The sequence below is a fragment of the Anopheles ziemanni genome, chromosome 3 (assembly GCF_943734765.1).
Source record: "Anopheles ziemanni chromosome 3, idAnoZiCoDA_A2_x.2, whole genome shotgun sequence".
Classification (NCBI taxonomy): Eukaryota; Metazoa; Arthropoda; class Insecta; order Diptera; family Culicidae; genus Anopheles; species Anopheles ziemanni.
In genome coordinates this window covers 85,227,375-85,241,839 of record NC_080706.1, presented here as the reverse complement: position 1 = coordinate 85,241,839, position 14,465 = coordinate 85,227,375, and the positions used below count along the sequence as shown (strand labels likewise).

Here is a 14,465-nt window from a genome sequence, read left to right as displayed (position 1 = left end):
TCTGTTAAGCAACTACTTCCTGTTACGTTTTCTCCCACTGAAATTAGAGACAAGACTTATCTGCATCTGTCATCAGCAAAGAAGGAGTGAGCGCGAGTGGCAAAGAACGGGGTAAATAATGTATCTTCTTACAGCATTTTGCTGCCTCTTCTTTGGCGTCAACTATGGTATATTTTTTCCACCTTTTTTATTCATTTGCAGTTTCTTATCTGTTCGTCGCCTGACGGCGAGTACTTTCTATATCATCTTAAATTACTTACACTCTTACTTAAGTATTTACTTTCACAGTAACTTCCACGAAATTTTTCTTATGTTTTGCTACAAAAATTACCCATTCCATTGGTAGACAACGTTGTTCGTTATTTCCGTCCTTCCACTGACCGATTAAACTGACTTTTCTGTTGCTTTCAAATCGCTTATCTACTCATTCTACCTAGATAATGGAGAACGACCTGTAGCGTTACAATGAAGTATGTAAGAAGAGTACTTCCATTATATTCTCCAGTAGGGGCAGGAGGCAGGTATATTGTTGGATGGTTTACATGTCCGTTCTTTTTGTGTTTCGTATTCGTTTTCTTTCTCTAAACTGTTAAAGGTGGTCTTCTCTTTTAGCAATGAGTTAAAAAATACAATCAAACACACTGTGTTCATAGGATGAGAAGGTAGAAACTAAACATGGGCACATGGCGTCTAATTAATTATTACAGTCGAGCTCTTTACATTCTCGTCAGCCGCCGCACGGTCGTTACTAAGCTCAGGAGAAATGCCGTCAGGACCAAACTGTCCCCGAGTGTGCCGCTGCCACTGAGTGCCCGGTAGTTGTTCCCGTACGCCGTCGAACCGAGCGTCTGCTCCACGTCCTCGTTCGGCATATCGGTGCTGAGCGTGTAAAACTGGAAAATGTCGCTAACCTAGGATGGTGGAGAAACAAAAATTGAATCGAAATTAACATTCGATTATTCGTATACAGATGCGACCGAATCGATCTCATTAAGGCGAGAAAATAGGAAAATTCGTCCCGGAAAATGGTTATAATAGAATTAAATGAAATGTCGGAGTCTCACATCTGGCCAACGCTTTACGTGAGTAATTAAACCAAGTCATTGTTTCGATCAAGGTACACATGATACGCTTTTCCTGCGCTTTCCCTACGGGGAAAGTTACGGAGGAGCCATTTTGTCTCTATAACAGTATAATCGGATAGAAAGCGGGTCAAAAGCGCGTAAATGAAATGAGCGAAATTGAAAATGAAACGTCCGAATATTTTGGCCTATTTTGTACGATGGACACTCGTTGTTTATAATTTTTTGTTTGTTTGTTAATTTCCGATCAACGTTTGCTTTTCATGTCAAGTATTTTCTCCTCAACACTCATTGCTCATTGTTTCTACCTACCACCGCTCCGAAAGCACACATACAACCTGAAACGCGTTGCAGTCGTGCCACAAAATCTCGTTAGTCGCAACGTGGCTGTGCAATTAATTTTAATCAGCCTATCGGATGGAAATTGTTGCAAAATAGCGTTCCGAACTGGCACGAAAAAGTGGCACCCCTGCTATCTTTCTCTCAACCGTGCGCTCTCTTTACCTTTTTTGGTGCATGCGTTCCAGTATGGAGTCGTGTTGATAATTTACATTTGTGCTGGATGAGGTAATTAAAAATGTTATGTAAATTATTTCAAGCCTAATGTGGCTAGATGAGAACGGAGTAGATGAGCTGATTGTGCCTGGAGAGCATGATGAACTTTTTATTATAATTTATTTACCATTTATGGCAGGAAATTGTTCTGCGTATCATTTGGTTTTTATTCCAATCCTTCTCACTATTTCTGGTTATCATTACCGGTCAAGGGTTCTTTTATTCTACCTTTGCGAATTAATATTGGATCACTGTGTGCCTGGTGGGTGCTTGTCGGTTTGTGGACGATAGTTTGCTTACACTGGGCCGGGTGAATAAGGACACACATCAAACCGATTAAATTGACGGTGCAATTTAGGTTCATTTTTGCCTCCCTAATGGGATGCAATTCAAATGGTCTATTTACGATGTAATTAACTGATAGTGTGTTGTAGAATCCTCGGTAGGCAATCGAATGGGATGTTTTCAATATTTTTTCGCTCGTTGCTGCCTAAGTTGTTTACACTGATTTAATGCTATATTCGCTTAGACAACGACGCAATATGTTAACTTTTTGCATAATCTTATTGTAGTGTGATATTTGGCCATATTTAACTATCATGGTGCCACAAACACGAACATTCAAAAAATCAAACTAAGTACAGTCAGCCATAATATTGAGCGTGCAACCAAACGAGCACAGGATTTTTTTTCTATTACGCGCGCAAACATTGACCTTATTTAATAATTTAAGTTTAGTTCGATAGTAAGTTTATCAGCCAACACAAATATACACTTTTTGTTTAAATAACTAGTCTGCATTTTTTACAGTAAAATAATAAGTGAAAAAGGGCCTTTTTAATCATCGCAAAATTGAGCGTACAGATCTATGAACTTCATAATCTAAGGGCCAAATTGGAATCAAATTGAAAAAAAACTCATTTAGTTAGTGCTTTGTATGACTACCGTTAGGACCCAGTACTGCCTGCAACAGTTTTGGCATCGATTCCACTAATTTTTGGCCTTCAAAGACGTTATACTATTCCAAGTACCCTGCATCGCGGATTTCAGTTCTCATTGTATTTTGTTCGTCGTTTTTTCACTGGTGCTTTGATCAACACCCTAAATATGCCATGGAATGATCTGGGGAAGTGCTTTGGGTGACTTGAGCACATTATACGACACCAGTACCGCACGATCGTTGTCCTACTGGAGGCTGTGGTCACATAGTAAGATGATTTTTTGAATAACAGGTATATGTTACAGATTGTAAATCACCCATTTTTTCACGATATTTTTGCTAAACTGCATAGTTTAAGTCCTTCCAGCTGCCATTGAACTTAAAGCTTTAGCTTGACGGTCCATTCAGTGTGTATGACTGTTAGGGACAAATGGTCAATATCTGGTATCAAATCAGGTTGCTACCACATAATCTGCCTACATTATGACTCGAATAGATCGCTTTTAGACTAATCGACGAACTAAACATTTTATCTGATTTCTTTTAACGTAACAACATGCTTCATTTCCATCATCATGTACACAGTTCCATCATCATGTACACATTTTGAAAGATAGGCTTTTTAAAAGTAGTTCAACCTAGTAAAGTGTTCCTGTTCCCAAAGCAATTCTCCAGTTTTGGAATTCTTTGTAAGGATTCATTCTTAGTTTTCGACCTATTCCTCGTTCGTCGACTGTTATAAAAATCAATTTCTTTTCCCTTTATTTAGTTCCTTTATTTTGCACTTGTTTATCTCTGTCAGTATTATAGATCTTAGCCAATTGACCGCTAGTTCTAGCCCCGTAACAACTTTGTGTGGCAAAACATATCGATATCCTTGGTATAAGTTACAATAGCCGTTTAGGTCCCATTTGGCTCAAAAAACATGCCAAAGTACTTAATTTATAAACTATCCATGCTCCTATATGCTCCTACAAACTACTGAATAAACATTTGAGGTTATTATGATTGGAAGGACCGAAACGACACTAGCTGTCAGTTTTCTCGTCGCTGTCCCATACAAAAGATAAACAACACTTTGAAAAAAGCAAAACAAAATGGCTTGTTACGGTCAATATTTCATAAAACAAATTGGAACATGCCAAAATTGAGTTTAAGGATCAGGTAACACTCACCTCATTCCAGCCGTAGCGATTTTTCGCCTGCACGATCGTCTCGAAGACGGAGTTCGGATCCAGTCCCTTGATGGTGTAAGTCATGATATGCCGATAGGATTCGGATCGAGTTGACGGAGGGTTCAGGATGATGTCGTGCCATCTGCCCGGGTGTTGATAAGACTCGTTCATCTGAATTTGTGCAACACGGCACCGACGGCGTCATTGATAGAGTACATTGGAGTGGAACAAATTGCGAGAGTAGAGTGAAGAACAGATCAGCTCACTAACAGGCAGTGAATAATTATGTCTTTGTTTGGATTTAATGCTTTTATGCGAATGAGGTAGAGTATGAAATGGGATTGCCTGGAACTAAAGCTGGTGTTTAGTAGTTATGATGGTGGAAAAAGGATAACTTAAAAAGGAATGCTTACGAGTTGTAGCTGTCTCTTTGTGTTCTAGACACGATGTTCTAGACGATTTGTTTAAGTTTATTGAAATGCTTTATCATCGACTCCATTATGAAATATTTACTAAAATTAAGCCCAGTTGCCACCTGCAACCTTGCCAAGGACTTGATTCTTTAAGATCACAAATATTTCATTTGAAAAGCTGTAGTGTAATTATTTTCATTTCACCACCCTTGCTATAGAAAACTGGTGTGCCTATAACGCATTCCGCGCTGAATGCTTAAAAGTGACGAAATAAATTTATCTTTACCAACTACATCACTCAAACAGTGTTCGTTAATGTTGTCTTCAATATGGAGATGGAAGTGGTTTTTCTCCAGCTGAGCAAAAGACTCATTATAAAACAGGATAATCGTCATGGAATTAATTCAGGAGGAGCTAATAGAATCCCAAGGATGCTGTGTATAAATTATTACTTAAACATGAAACAACCTCCCGGTGTGTTGCGGTTTGATGATGCTTCCATGGGAAAGTGTAAAATCATTGCCCGTACTATAATAAATTACATCGAGAAGGAGAAACTCCAACAGAAACGAGTGTTTTTCATGGACGCCGTGGCGCGCTGATGTGGCTGTGTATAGTAAACCCTGACGCTCCAGAATTATGGAAAAGGTTTTACTGATAGTTATGGTGGGGAATAAATTTGTAACCGAAGATAAGTTTTCCTGTTCCTTTAGCGACCGCATGATGCGGAAGCGTACGAACTCAGGATTGGAATGGGATGAAAACGATAGCGAAACTCAAGGAGAAGCGAAGGCGAGCGGGAATTATTGCTGGCAAGCTTTCTGTACAGCCCCAGAGTTACTTACCATTAATTTTCTGTAGAGTAATCTTATTTCCTCTATCAGTGGGAATGATTCAATGCTCCATGTTAGGTTGTACATTTCCCGATATCTGCTGTACATTGGCGAGTGGAACTGGGCCGGTCCAGGCCGTCCCGACACTTCGATGTATTTCTTTGCGCGTCCCAGAGAATTTTCCGCCACACAGCTGAGAAAGATAGTTCCGGTTAAAATTGAGAAAGATAGTTCCGGGTTTGTGAGCTAAAATTTGTGTTTCCTCATTAAAGCTGCAGAGATAACAGTTTGCTATACGACATAAATATCGCTCAGAGTTGTAGCTTCTGATTAAAAGTAAACAAGCACATTATGTTCAATTAAATTATGATAAAGCTCAACAATGCCCAATTGTACAAATTCAATCACCTGTAATTTCCAAAATCAGACGATCGGACGTTCCTTATCGTTAGATAATGCTTCTCCCCTCGTGTATCCATCGTCCGCCTATCGTTGGGATGAAGTAAAAAGGAATCCTGATACCACATGACCTGAAAATAGAGTAGTTCAGCAGACACATGTAGCAAACGCCGGATCCGGGGATACTGAAAACTGCGTCAGTTTAGTTAGTGGATGTATTTGAAGATCTTTTGGCAAAAGCCCAGATTTGAAATGTATCCCAGACAATCGGTTATGGCCAGTAATGTGAAGTTTCATTTCATCTTTTTGGTAAAGAAATTTCTTTAAAATAGAGTTGGAAAAAACCGCTGGATCAAAATGGGTTTGCCATCGATTGATTGCTTCGAAGAATAGTTGAACCGGTTAGTTTCTCGATCATTTTAATGATCTAAACATAACAAAGGTTTCTGTTTGCTTCTTGGTATCGAGAGGAGAGGAAATTGAGCCACATATAGGAGACATTTCTTTCTATGAACTAACTGAACACCGCATTGTATAGAATGGTAGACGAATGTTTCTGATTCGATTTTACTTTTGTTTGTAACAGTGATTAAGATCCACAAAAAATAACTTTACGAATGAGATGGAGCTTGGCCTAATATTCTTAATAGTGCTGAACAACAAGACGTGCATTTTCATCAATTTTGCAAAGTTATCTTTTACGAATGCTACAACAAACGCGAAAATACGTTAGTTTTACTTTCATTCGTGTCAGTAACATTTATAAAAAGTAAACGAAAAATTTATACCATGCTTTTCATATACTCTGGCAGTTAAGACTAATGTATGCCGTTGAAGCTTTCTTCGGAGGTATTTCAACCATTCTGCAGAGTACACGCAAGGCTCCCGGTTGGCCCTAGCCAAGTCAAAATGGTGCAAGCAACTACTCCAAGCATCATTACCGGTTGTAGTGAAAATGGCTTGATTTATTGGTTCCATTTTTCAACGCTCTTTTCTGAATGCATTATGCAGCAGCGTTGGAACTTTCCTCAGGGTTCTTTTCCTTTTTCATTGGATTCTCTTTTATTTTACCTTCCTATTCGAATGGAATCTTTTGATCTAACTGAATTTTCTTAATAAAATCTATCGGGTTTGGATGAAACCGATTGTTTTGTCAGAATCAGTTTCGAAAAACCTGAAAAAGTGATATTTTTTCAAAGTTCAAGTCACTAGAACTTGTTTATACAATGTATGCTCGTTTACAAGCTGAAATGTTGTCGTTAAATAATGGTTTAGTTGCGATATTTTCTTAAGTGTTGATATACTTTTATAATCGAATTATATTTTTTATAATCGAATTTCTAAAACATCAACAATTCCATTTTTAGGATCATCAACCAATCAACTCTTTATGTTTAGTTTCTCAGCGTGCAAACAACCCAGCTGTGAAACAATACTGTTGGAATTTATACGTTTTAAAATGTTTTCCCTTAACCTTTACCAGTACCAAACAGTGAATGTGTATGTTTTGAAAGTTTGTTTTATTTCAGCCTGGACTTACCTCCGGATTAGCATCGCCGTGAACGGTGCAGACGAGCTGGGCCTCGTATCCTTCGCCAGCGTGGACCCATGATTTTTCGACTGTGATTTCGGGTGGAGCTGTGGAGATCCGGTGGGTCGTTCGGTCAAGGCAGGGAGAAAGCGCGTGAGACGGGAAAAAGGTAGAAAAAGGAAAACCCAAAATTTATCAAAAGTGACCAGTTTAATCTATCAAACTACAGCCTTATTCGTACATTGTGCGGAATTTCACTCGTACCGACGATTCCGAGAAGGAGCACATCCATTTTGTTCGGACGGTTAAGCATACTGGCACGATGTGTGTATATTGTTTCTTTATGCTCGTCCTGTGAGCCGCAAGGTTTGACTGCTTTCGAGTTGAGAAGGATTCTTTTGAGGCTCCTAATGCGATTAGCATGAGTACGGCCATGATACAATTATTATGATCAACTCACTCGTTCGAAACCGTTTTCAAGCAAATTATAGAAAGTTTGGGAAGGTTTACTAGAATGCAAATAGCTTGCGAGAGAGTTTTCGTAACAAAATAAACATGTTATATAGATAAATGTGAGCATTGAAGTAGGTAATGAGAGTTTTCAATTACACTAGAATCAAAACAGAGGTCATTTTGAATTTTACGCCATTGTCGTGTTTAACACTTTGACGTCCGCATAATTCACGATGTCGCAACGCTTTACGACCGTCGCGTTTGCACTAGTTCCTACGTATCTGGCCGCCCTGTTTAATCATTCCTATTCGAATTTACGTACGAACAGCAACGCGCCCTGTGAAATTTGTTTACTTTCTATTTGATGTTTATTTACATCCAGTAGTCTGCGGTGCGTGTCAGGTGACTGCGTTGACAGCACACCAAAATGATGTGAGCGGATGAAAACCGGCACGGATTCAATACACCTCAGCGTGTATCCGGGCGGCAAAGTTTTTATATCTCTAAAATAGCTGGCAGTTTTTTCAAACACAATTTTTTTGTAATCTGTCAAACCAAAACATTTACCAAAATATAAATGCTTTCCATCACGTCATTTAGATTTAAAATAAGTTTGTCAAAATTTAAATTTTACTTCTTGACTATTGAAAAAAATTCTGAACCACCAGACCAGAGAAGACCGCCAAAATATTGTCCACAAACATAATAAAAAGTAACCGATTAAGGGTATGAAAGATCTTTGAAAATAACGAAATTATCAAATGGGAAGGTCATTTGTCTAAAACGATTCCGCATTGGGTGGAATAACCGTATCGTAGGGCCTTGCAAAGTTTATCATGTGCAATAAATGAAGTTGCGATGAAGTTTGAACAAAATCGTCAATCGAAATCAAAATTGAAATCTAAGTTAAAGCTATAAGCTCGCAACAAAAAAGTAGTCGGCTGGACAACTGATCTGTGCAAGTGTTAATAATGAAGTGCATTTGAATAAGTTAAGGTTACACTAGGGTAAGTGCACCCATAGTGGAGCTAGTACCAATAGTGGTTGTAGTGGAATAAAATCCTAGCTCTACGCCGATATATATACAATGGAGTTATTTGTTCTTCTATGAAATGTTCTTTGATCTTCTGCGGAGTGTTAAAAAGATGAACCAACTCATTCCGTAATATAGAAGCTCCAAAATTCATATTTTCTCAACAGGTTGTCCCAACATGCTGCATTCCTTAAGAATCTATAACGAATATCATGATTTCCTTAAGGCTATAAATCACTGCAAAATCATTAAAACTATATGATTTTGCTTCTGACATACCCCAATATAGTTAATTTATACGAACTTAGTGCATTTTACCATACTTTTATTATATTTTCATAGTTTTTACTATAGTGCCACTATAGGCACAAAAACTCAAGTTGTTCCTATAGTAGCCATAGATTTTTTCACAAGTATATTTTAGTTTTATTCCGGTTTTGGTCAATATAATCAGGTAAATTTAGAGATTTTATTCTGTTTCTACAAAATAAACAAAGCGGAACTGGAGAGAAGGCTCAGCAGAAGAAGCAGAGGAAAGAAAAAAAAAAGCGGGCGAAGGATACGCTATAAAGCATATACTATATCTTTAGCTGTAATATTCAGAGCATTTTTTATGAATTAAAATTGGACATATTTCGGTAAAACAATACAGTTTTTTCAATGACAAGGCATTGGTCAAGGAGTATTTTACCGTTCTGTTTGAAATATGCTTCAAAAATAAGTTATAGTCAAAATATATTCAAGTTTTTCGTACTACCACCACTATAGGAACACGATACCACAACTATAGGAACCATACCACCATAATAGGAGCAACCGACTAGGAAGAAAAATACGCTTTTTTTCATGTATTTTGTATGGTTTACGGTGAAAATCGATGTTTTTCAGAAGAAAAGTCATGTTTCGATCATAATTGATTCAAATATGTAGAATATAGTGTTCTTAACACTCATAAATTACACCTAATTGGTATTTACATTACTAAGTGCACCACTATTGGTACAGTTACCCTATATCGATATTTTTAAGTTAATCAAATTTTTAATATGTGTGATGAGTAAAAACGGGCTAAAACATACGAAGGATTTTTTTAAGGATAATTGAACAAAATTGATTAATAAGAACATTAGATTGTGTACCGTTTGCTTGATTGTGAACCGTTTCTCATCGACATCAAACCCATATTATGGAATAATTTAAAATGAAAAATGGTGCTCCATCCATGGTGCTCTCGATCTATTGCTGTATTGGCATTCTACTGAACGGGCCATAATCGAGGGATCTAGTTTTAATCGAATTCAGATCCAACTTTGCAGATTCGAGCAAAATGACAGAACTTCATAAAACCACGGGGCAAGCGAACAGGCACGGAATGACGGAGCCGGCTGCCCGAAAACTCTGGATACCGACGGGTGTTTTGTCGAATCATTTCACAATCCTTATACTTAAAATAGTTTTGAGCGTTACTTAGCGTTTTTTTTCGTTTGACGCGTTTTTTCGACCATGCGTTTTTCGACCGTCGCGCCCGCCACAGCTCAAACCAAACATGCGATGGAAACACTCTCTATCTGAATCGTTTTCAGCAAAACATCGAGAGCAAAATCACTACAGCATAACACAAAACCTCTGTGTCTTGTACGATAAAGTTTTCATCTTCACTTAAGCACAAGTTTTAATGTATTTTAGAAAAAACTTTTGTAAACAAAACCTCCACACGTACGAATGAACAAGTTGGAACTGCATTGACAGCTTGCTTTGATTTCCTTTGTAAAGGTAGGGTAATGTAAGCCAGTTTCATGAAAATGATATTTTTTCAAGACACTGACAGGGCCAAGGTATGTACATCGTTTCAAGGTAACCTAATTTTTAAATCATCATGTTTTGTTATCAAAATAGATAAAAAATGCTTTTATTGCACCTTTAGTGCTTAAAAAAACTGTTTGTTTTATTTTTGCTCATCGATCATATGGTGATTCTTTTTTCATCGAAAAATAATAGATACGTCAGCTGTCCCAACCTTGGTTATTTGATGCAAATATCAATTTCAGACAAGGCACAAGGTATATATAATGTTTCAAGGTAACTTTATTATAAAATCAATAGTTTTTGTGATCAATGTGTTCTAAAAATGTCAGGATTTTTAGTTTAGCAAACTATAAACTGAAGAAGCGGGGTTTTCATATTTTGATTTGATGAATATACAATGATGCTTTTAGTTTCGAAAAATAAAGATACTCCGACTATCCTAACGCTGTTTATTTTATGAAAACAACTTTGTCCACGCAAGGTACAAGGAGCATTCAAAAATTTAAGGAGACTTTATGATAAAATCAGTAATTTGGTTATCCATTGGTGGGCCCAAGGTGTGTATAGAGTTGTAAGGTATCTTTGTAAAAGCACATTTTTTGTTTTCAAAAAGATGTGATGCGTTCCGTAAAAAAAATGTTTATGCGAACAACAATCAGCAGAAACACGATAGCAATCGGTTTTACTTTCTATTTCATGTAAATATTTATTTATTTATTTATTTATTTATTTATTGCAAGGTGATTTAATTTTTTGTCGTAATTTTGACATCTTGATGCAACAGTTTTGACACCTTTGAGGAGGGCTGGAGGCAAGGTGTATACACGGTGAATGACTACGGTTATGGAATAGGGGATTTCATGTCCACCATATTGATTAAACTCAAGTGTCAAATATTGTTTATAAACAAAGGGAAAACGACGAGCACTGACGACAATTTTCCCTTTTCTGGAGGACCCATCCTTACTCATCGGATACCTTGATGAGAACGCCTATCTGGGACAACTGCGTATCGGCAGCAACTTTCTGCACTTTTCGGCGGCAACCAGATAGCACAAGCCTGCTTCAGACAGGCCTGCGCCTGCAGGTGGTTTCATTCACCTGCTTCCTGCTTCACTAGCTTGATCAAGAAGCAAGACAACGTTCCGTCGTCCACATTGCCTACTGTTCCGTTGACCGTTTCGCACTTTGGAAGACCCTTCAACGTGTACGCAAACACCTGACCAATAGCAACATGCATCGCGGGATCTTGGTCAACTTCAGTAGCCTAACAAACCGAGACAACACCTTCCGGAAGTAGTACTCCCGATCGCCAACGGCCAGATAACCGTGGCAGTGAGCAGCATCCTTGCAAATCTGCCTTCGTGTGCGCTCAAATTATGCAAAATTTTACTTAAAACAGACACAATTACCACAACCGCAATAATACTCCCCAACACAACGGTCATTCTAAAAGCAAACAATATAAACCGGACTGTCAAAGGTTTCTTGTATTTTTCTTTTGACGATTTGTCAAAATGCTCTACAGTATTTGACCAGAGTATTACATTAGACCATGGGTGTATATATTAGAAAGTGAAGTCGTCCAGAGTAAAATGACATTTCATGACTTGACGTAACACTGCTGTTGGTATTGTTGTGAGTTTTGAGTGAGTATTGGACAAGGTTTGAGCTTATAACATATCAATACTCAAATATGGCACACCTGCCACAGCGACGTAATGTCACCTTCTATATATATATACCTTGGGCTTTAAAGCCAAAAAAAAGTGAAATAGAGACATGACAGAGAAGAAGGAGCAACAGGGAGAGGAAGTCAGATAGACTGGGGAAGCAGGAATGAAAGAGAAAGAGAGAGAGAGAGAAAGAGAGAGAGAGAGAGAGAGAGAGAGAGAGAGAGAGAGAGAGAGAGAGAGAGAGAGAGAGAGAGAGAGAGAGAGAGAGAGAGAGAGAGAGAGAGAGAGAGAGAGAGAGAGAGAGAGAGAGAGAGAGAGAGAGAGAGAGAAGGGGTGGGAAGCGAGTGAGATAGAGAGAGATAGAGAGAGGGGCGGCGTGAGAGAGAGAGAGAATGAGGAGTGAGGGGGAGGGGGCGTGAGAGGGGCAGCATAAGAGGGGGAACGGGAACAACCGTGCGCTGGCCGACTTTGGTAGCAACGTAGTCAGTTTATTGGAACGAACAAGGCGGGATAAGGGAGATACATCCTTCCGAGCAACACAGAAGGTGGGGGATAGCATGCGTCACAGTGTTCCGGGTTTCGAGCTGGACCAGGAAGAGATCCAGAAAGATTCGCATCTAATTTTTGATTCCACAATTCGAATTTGTATTTTAACCCGCTTACCATCATTTGACACAAAAGACCTTCTACAGAAAGAACTAGAAAAAGTAACGCGGACGACATGAAACCTTCCATGGGGCGGAAGGGGATCCAGGAGTTACCGACGGGCCAGGTACCTGGCCTCCAAAAAACTAGTTAGTGACTGATTGCTTCCGGCGCAATCGGAATAGAGTTGGTATGGGCTGCTGAACTGCAACCGTATCCAAGGCCGGTCGAATCAATTACTCACAGAGCACAATCAGCTGCATGTCGACGAAGACCGGCTCCCGGATGCCGTTGTCCGCGTAGCACCGGTACGTTCCACTGTCCTGCCGGTTGACGTTGTCCAGCGTCAGGGTAGGACCCTCGGAGAGATGTGGCGATCCGTGTATCGAGTCCTACGCCGTGGGGATGAAGAGAACAAAAGGGATGGAGAGAAAAACCAAAATCAGGAACAAACGCCGGAAGAAAAGAACACATGATTTTCCGTCGAATCCTACGGACCAGCTAACGTACCTTCCGTGTCCAGCTGATGCTCGGCACCGGATTGCCGGAGGCCTTGCACTCAAGCGTAGCTGTGCCGCCCTTCCGGACGGTGACGTGGCCAGTTTCCGGGTTCGAGCGCACCGAGGGCGGCACGAGAATCTCGACCGTGTGCACCAGATCCCGGTTGTCGTGGTCACCGATCTGGCAGTTGTAATCCCCGGCGTCCTGCGGGCGCACGTTTTTAATCTGCAAGCTGTAGCCCTCGAGCAGCTTGAACCGGGCGTCGCGGGTGATGATCAGATTGGCCGCCGTTACGACGGCGCTCCCCCGTCGCCACAACAGGATATTCCGGCCTGGAAAAAGAAAGTTTCCAAAAGACAAAAGATAAAGAGCGCGTTTAAGAGATTCTTCTGTTCAGAGAAACGAATGAAGTTGATTTTATATAAGATATTGCCTTTTCTAGGGGATGTCGTGCCACTTAGTTATAATAGCGCCATTTTAATTTGTTTCTATCTTTTCCACAAATTCATACTTTTCTTCAAACAAACCTTTCCGTTATCGGAACATTATCCTACAGTGCATCTATAGCAACTTTCCGCCTGGTTATCCGCAATTACCGGGAAATGTTGGAGAACCCACACAAAAAAATTGAACCGCACAATTCGTCTGAGTTTCATCTACATGTTCTCTATTGCAGAAAACATTCGTTAAAAACAATGCCGAAACGAAACCCGAATGACTAGGGAACCTTCCAAGGTCAGCCTTACCCTCAAGCGAGCGTATGTGTAGTGTGGAAAAGTTTATGCTGTCGAGCTCCGACGCAAGCTACCCGGAGCCGGCATTAGGCATAATCGACGTAAGGACTTTTGGCTAAGAAGTTTCAAAGCCGGAGCTGTCGAAGCTAAAACGGCTAAACTTTGTGCTGTCAAAAAAGCTCAAGGCTAAATAGTAAATTTTAATGCTACGTAAAGTTGGAACGAATATTGATCTTCCATGTGTCTGTGTCGTTTACCGTGCATTGGTTGCTCCGTCGTCGGAATGGCTTCAAGGGGCCTCGGCGACATTTTAGAATGTGAACGTTAAATTGAGTAGGAAATTGTCCGTCATTTGTGAGGGAGTTTTCATGTCGATGAAAATGGAATGAAATGAAAATGGATTAGCATAAAACAAAACTGTTACTTTCGTTTGGGTTAAGAAAGAAACATCGCTTCACAATGAAACAATAAAAAGAATCAAAATTTTTATGGAGTTACCTAAAATAAATTTGAAAGTAGAGAACTTGATAAGGTTAGGTGAAATTCCTTTGATGAAATGTTGAACAATATAAAATATCAAATGCACTGAGCAAGCAGCAAGCAATCATCTATTCAGCTTGGGGAATATCCTTAGAGAAAAGTTAAACAAAAAATATGGTAAACCTCAGCAGCTTTTGTTTCGTAATTAC

General features: G+C 39.4%; 1 protein-coding gene across 1 annotated transcript in view; it reads right to left on the bottom strand.

Moving 5' to 3' along the window:
- Nucleotides 1–468: 468 nt before the first annotated feature.
- LOC131286817 (protein amalgam-like) overlaps nucleotides 469–14,465 on the bottom strand; it is a 57,475-nt gene continuing 43,478 nt past the window's right edge. The window contains exons 3-9 of the mRNA XM_058315819.1: nucleotides 13,052–13,374; nucleotides 12,786–12,933; nucleotides 6,938–7,035; nucleotides 5,407–5,528; nucleotides 5,011–5,191; nucleotides 3,753–3,923; nucleotides 469–911 (exon numbers count right to left, since the gene is read on the bottom strand). Of these exons, the coding sequence (XP_058171802.1) occupies nucleotides 717–911; nucleotides 3,753–3,923; nucleotides 5,011–5,191; nucleotides 5,407–5,528; nucleotides 6,938–7,035; nucleotides 12,786–12,933; nucleotides 13,052–13,374 (1,238 nt within the window). The 3' untranslated portion in view covers nucleotides 469–716. The remainder of the gene's footprint in view (nucleotides 912–3,752; nucleotides 3,924–5,010; nucleotides 5,192–5,406; nucleotides 5,529–6,937; nucleotides 7,036–12,785; nucleotides 12,934–13,051; nucleotides 13,375–14,465) is intronic.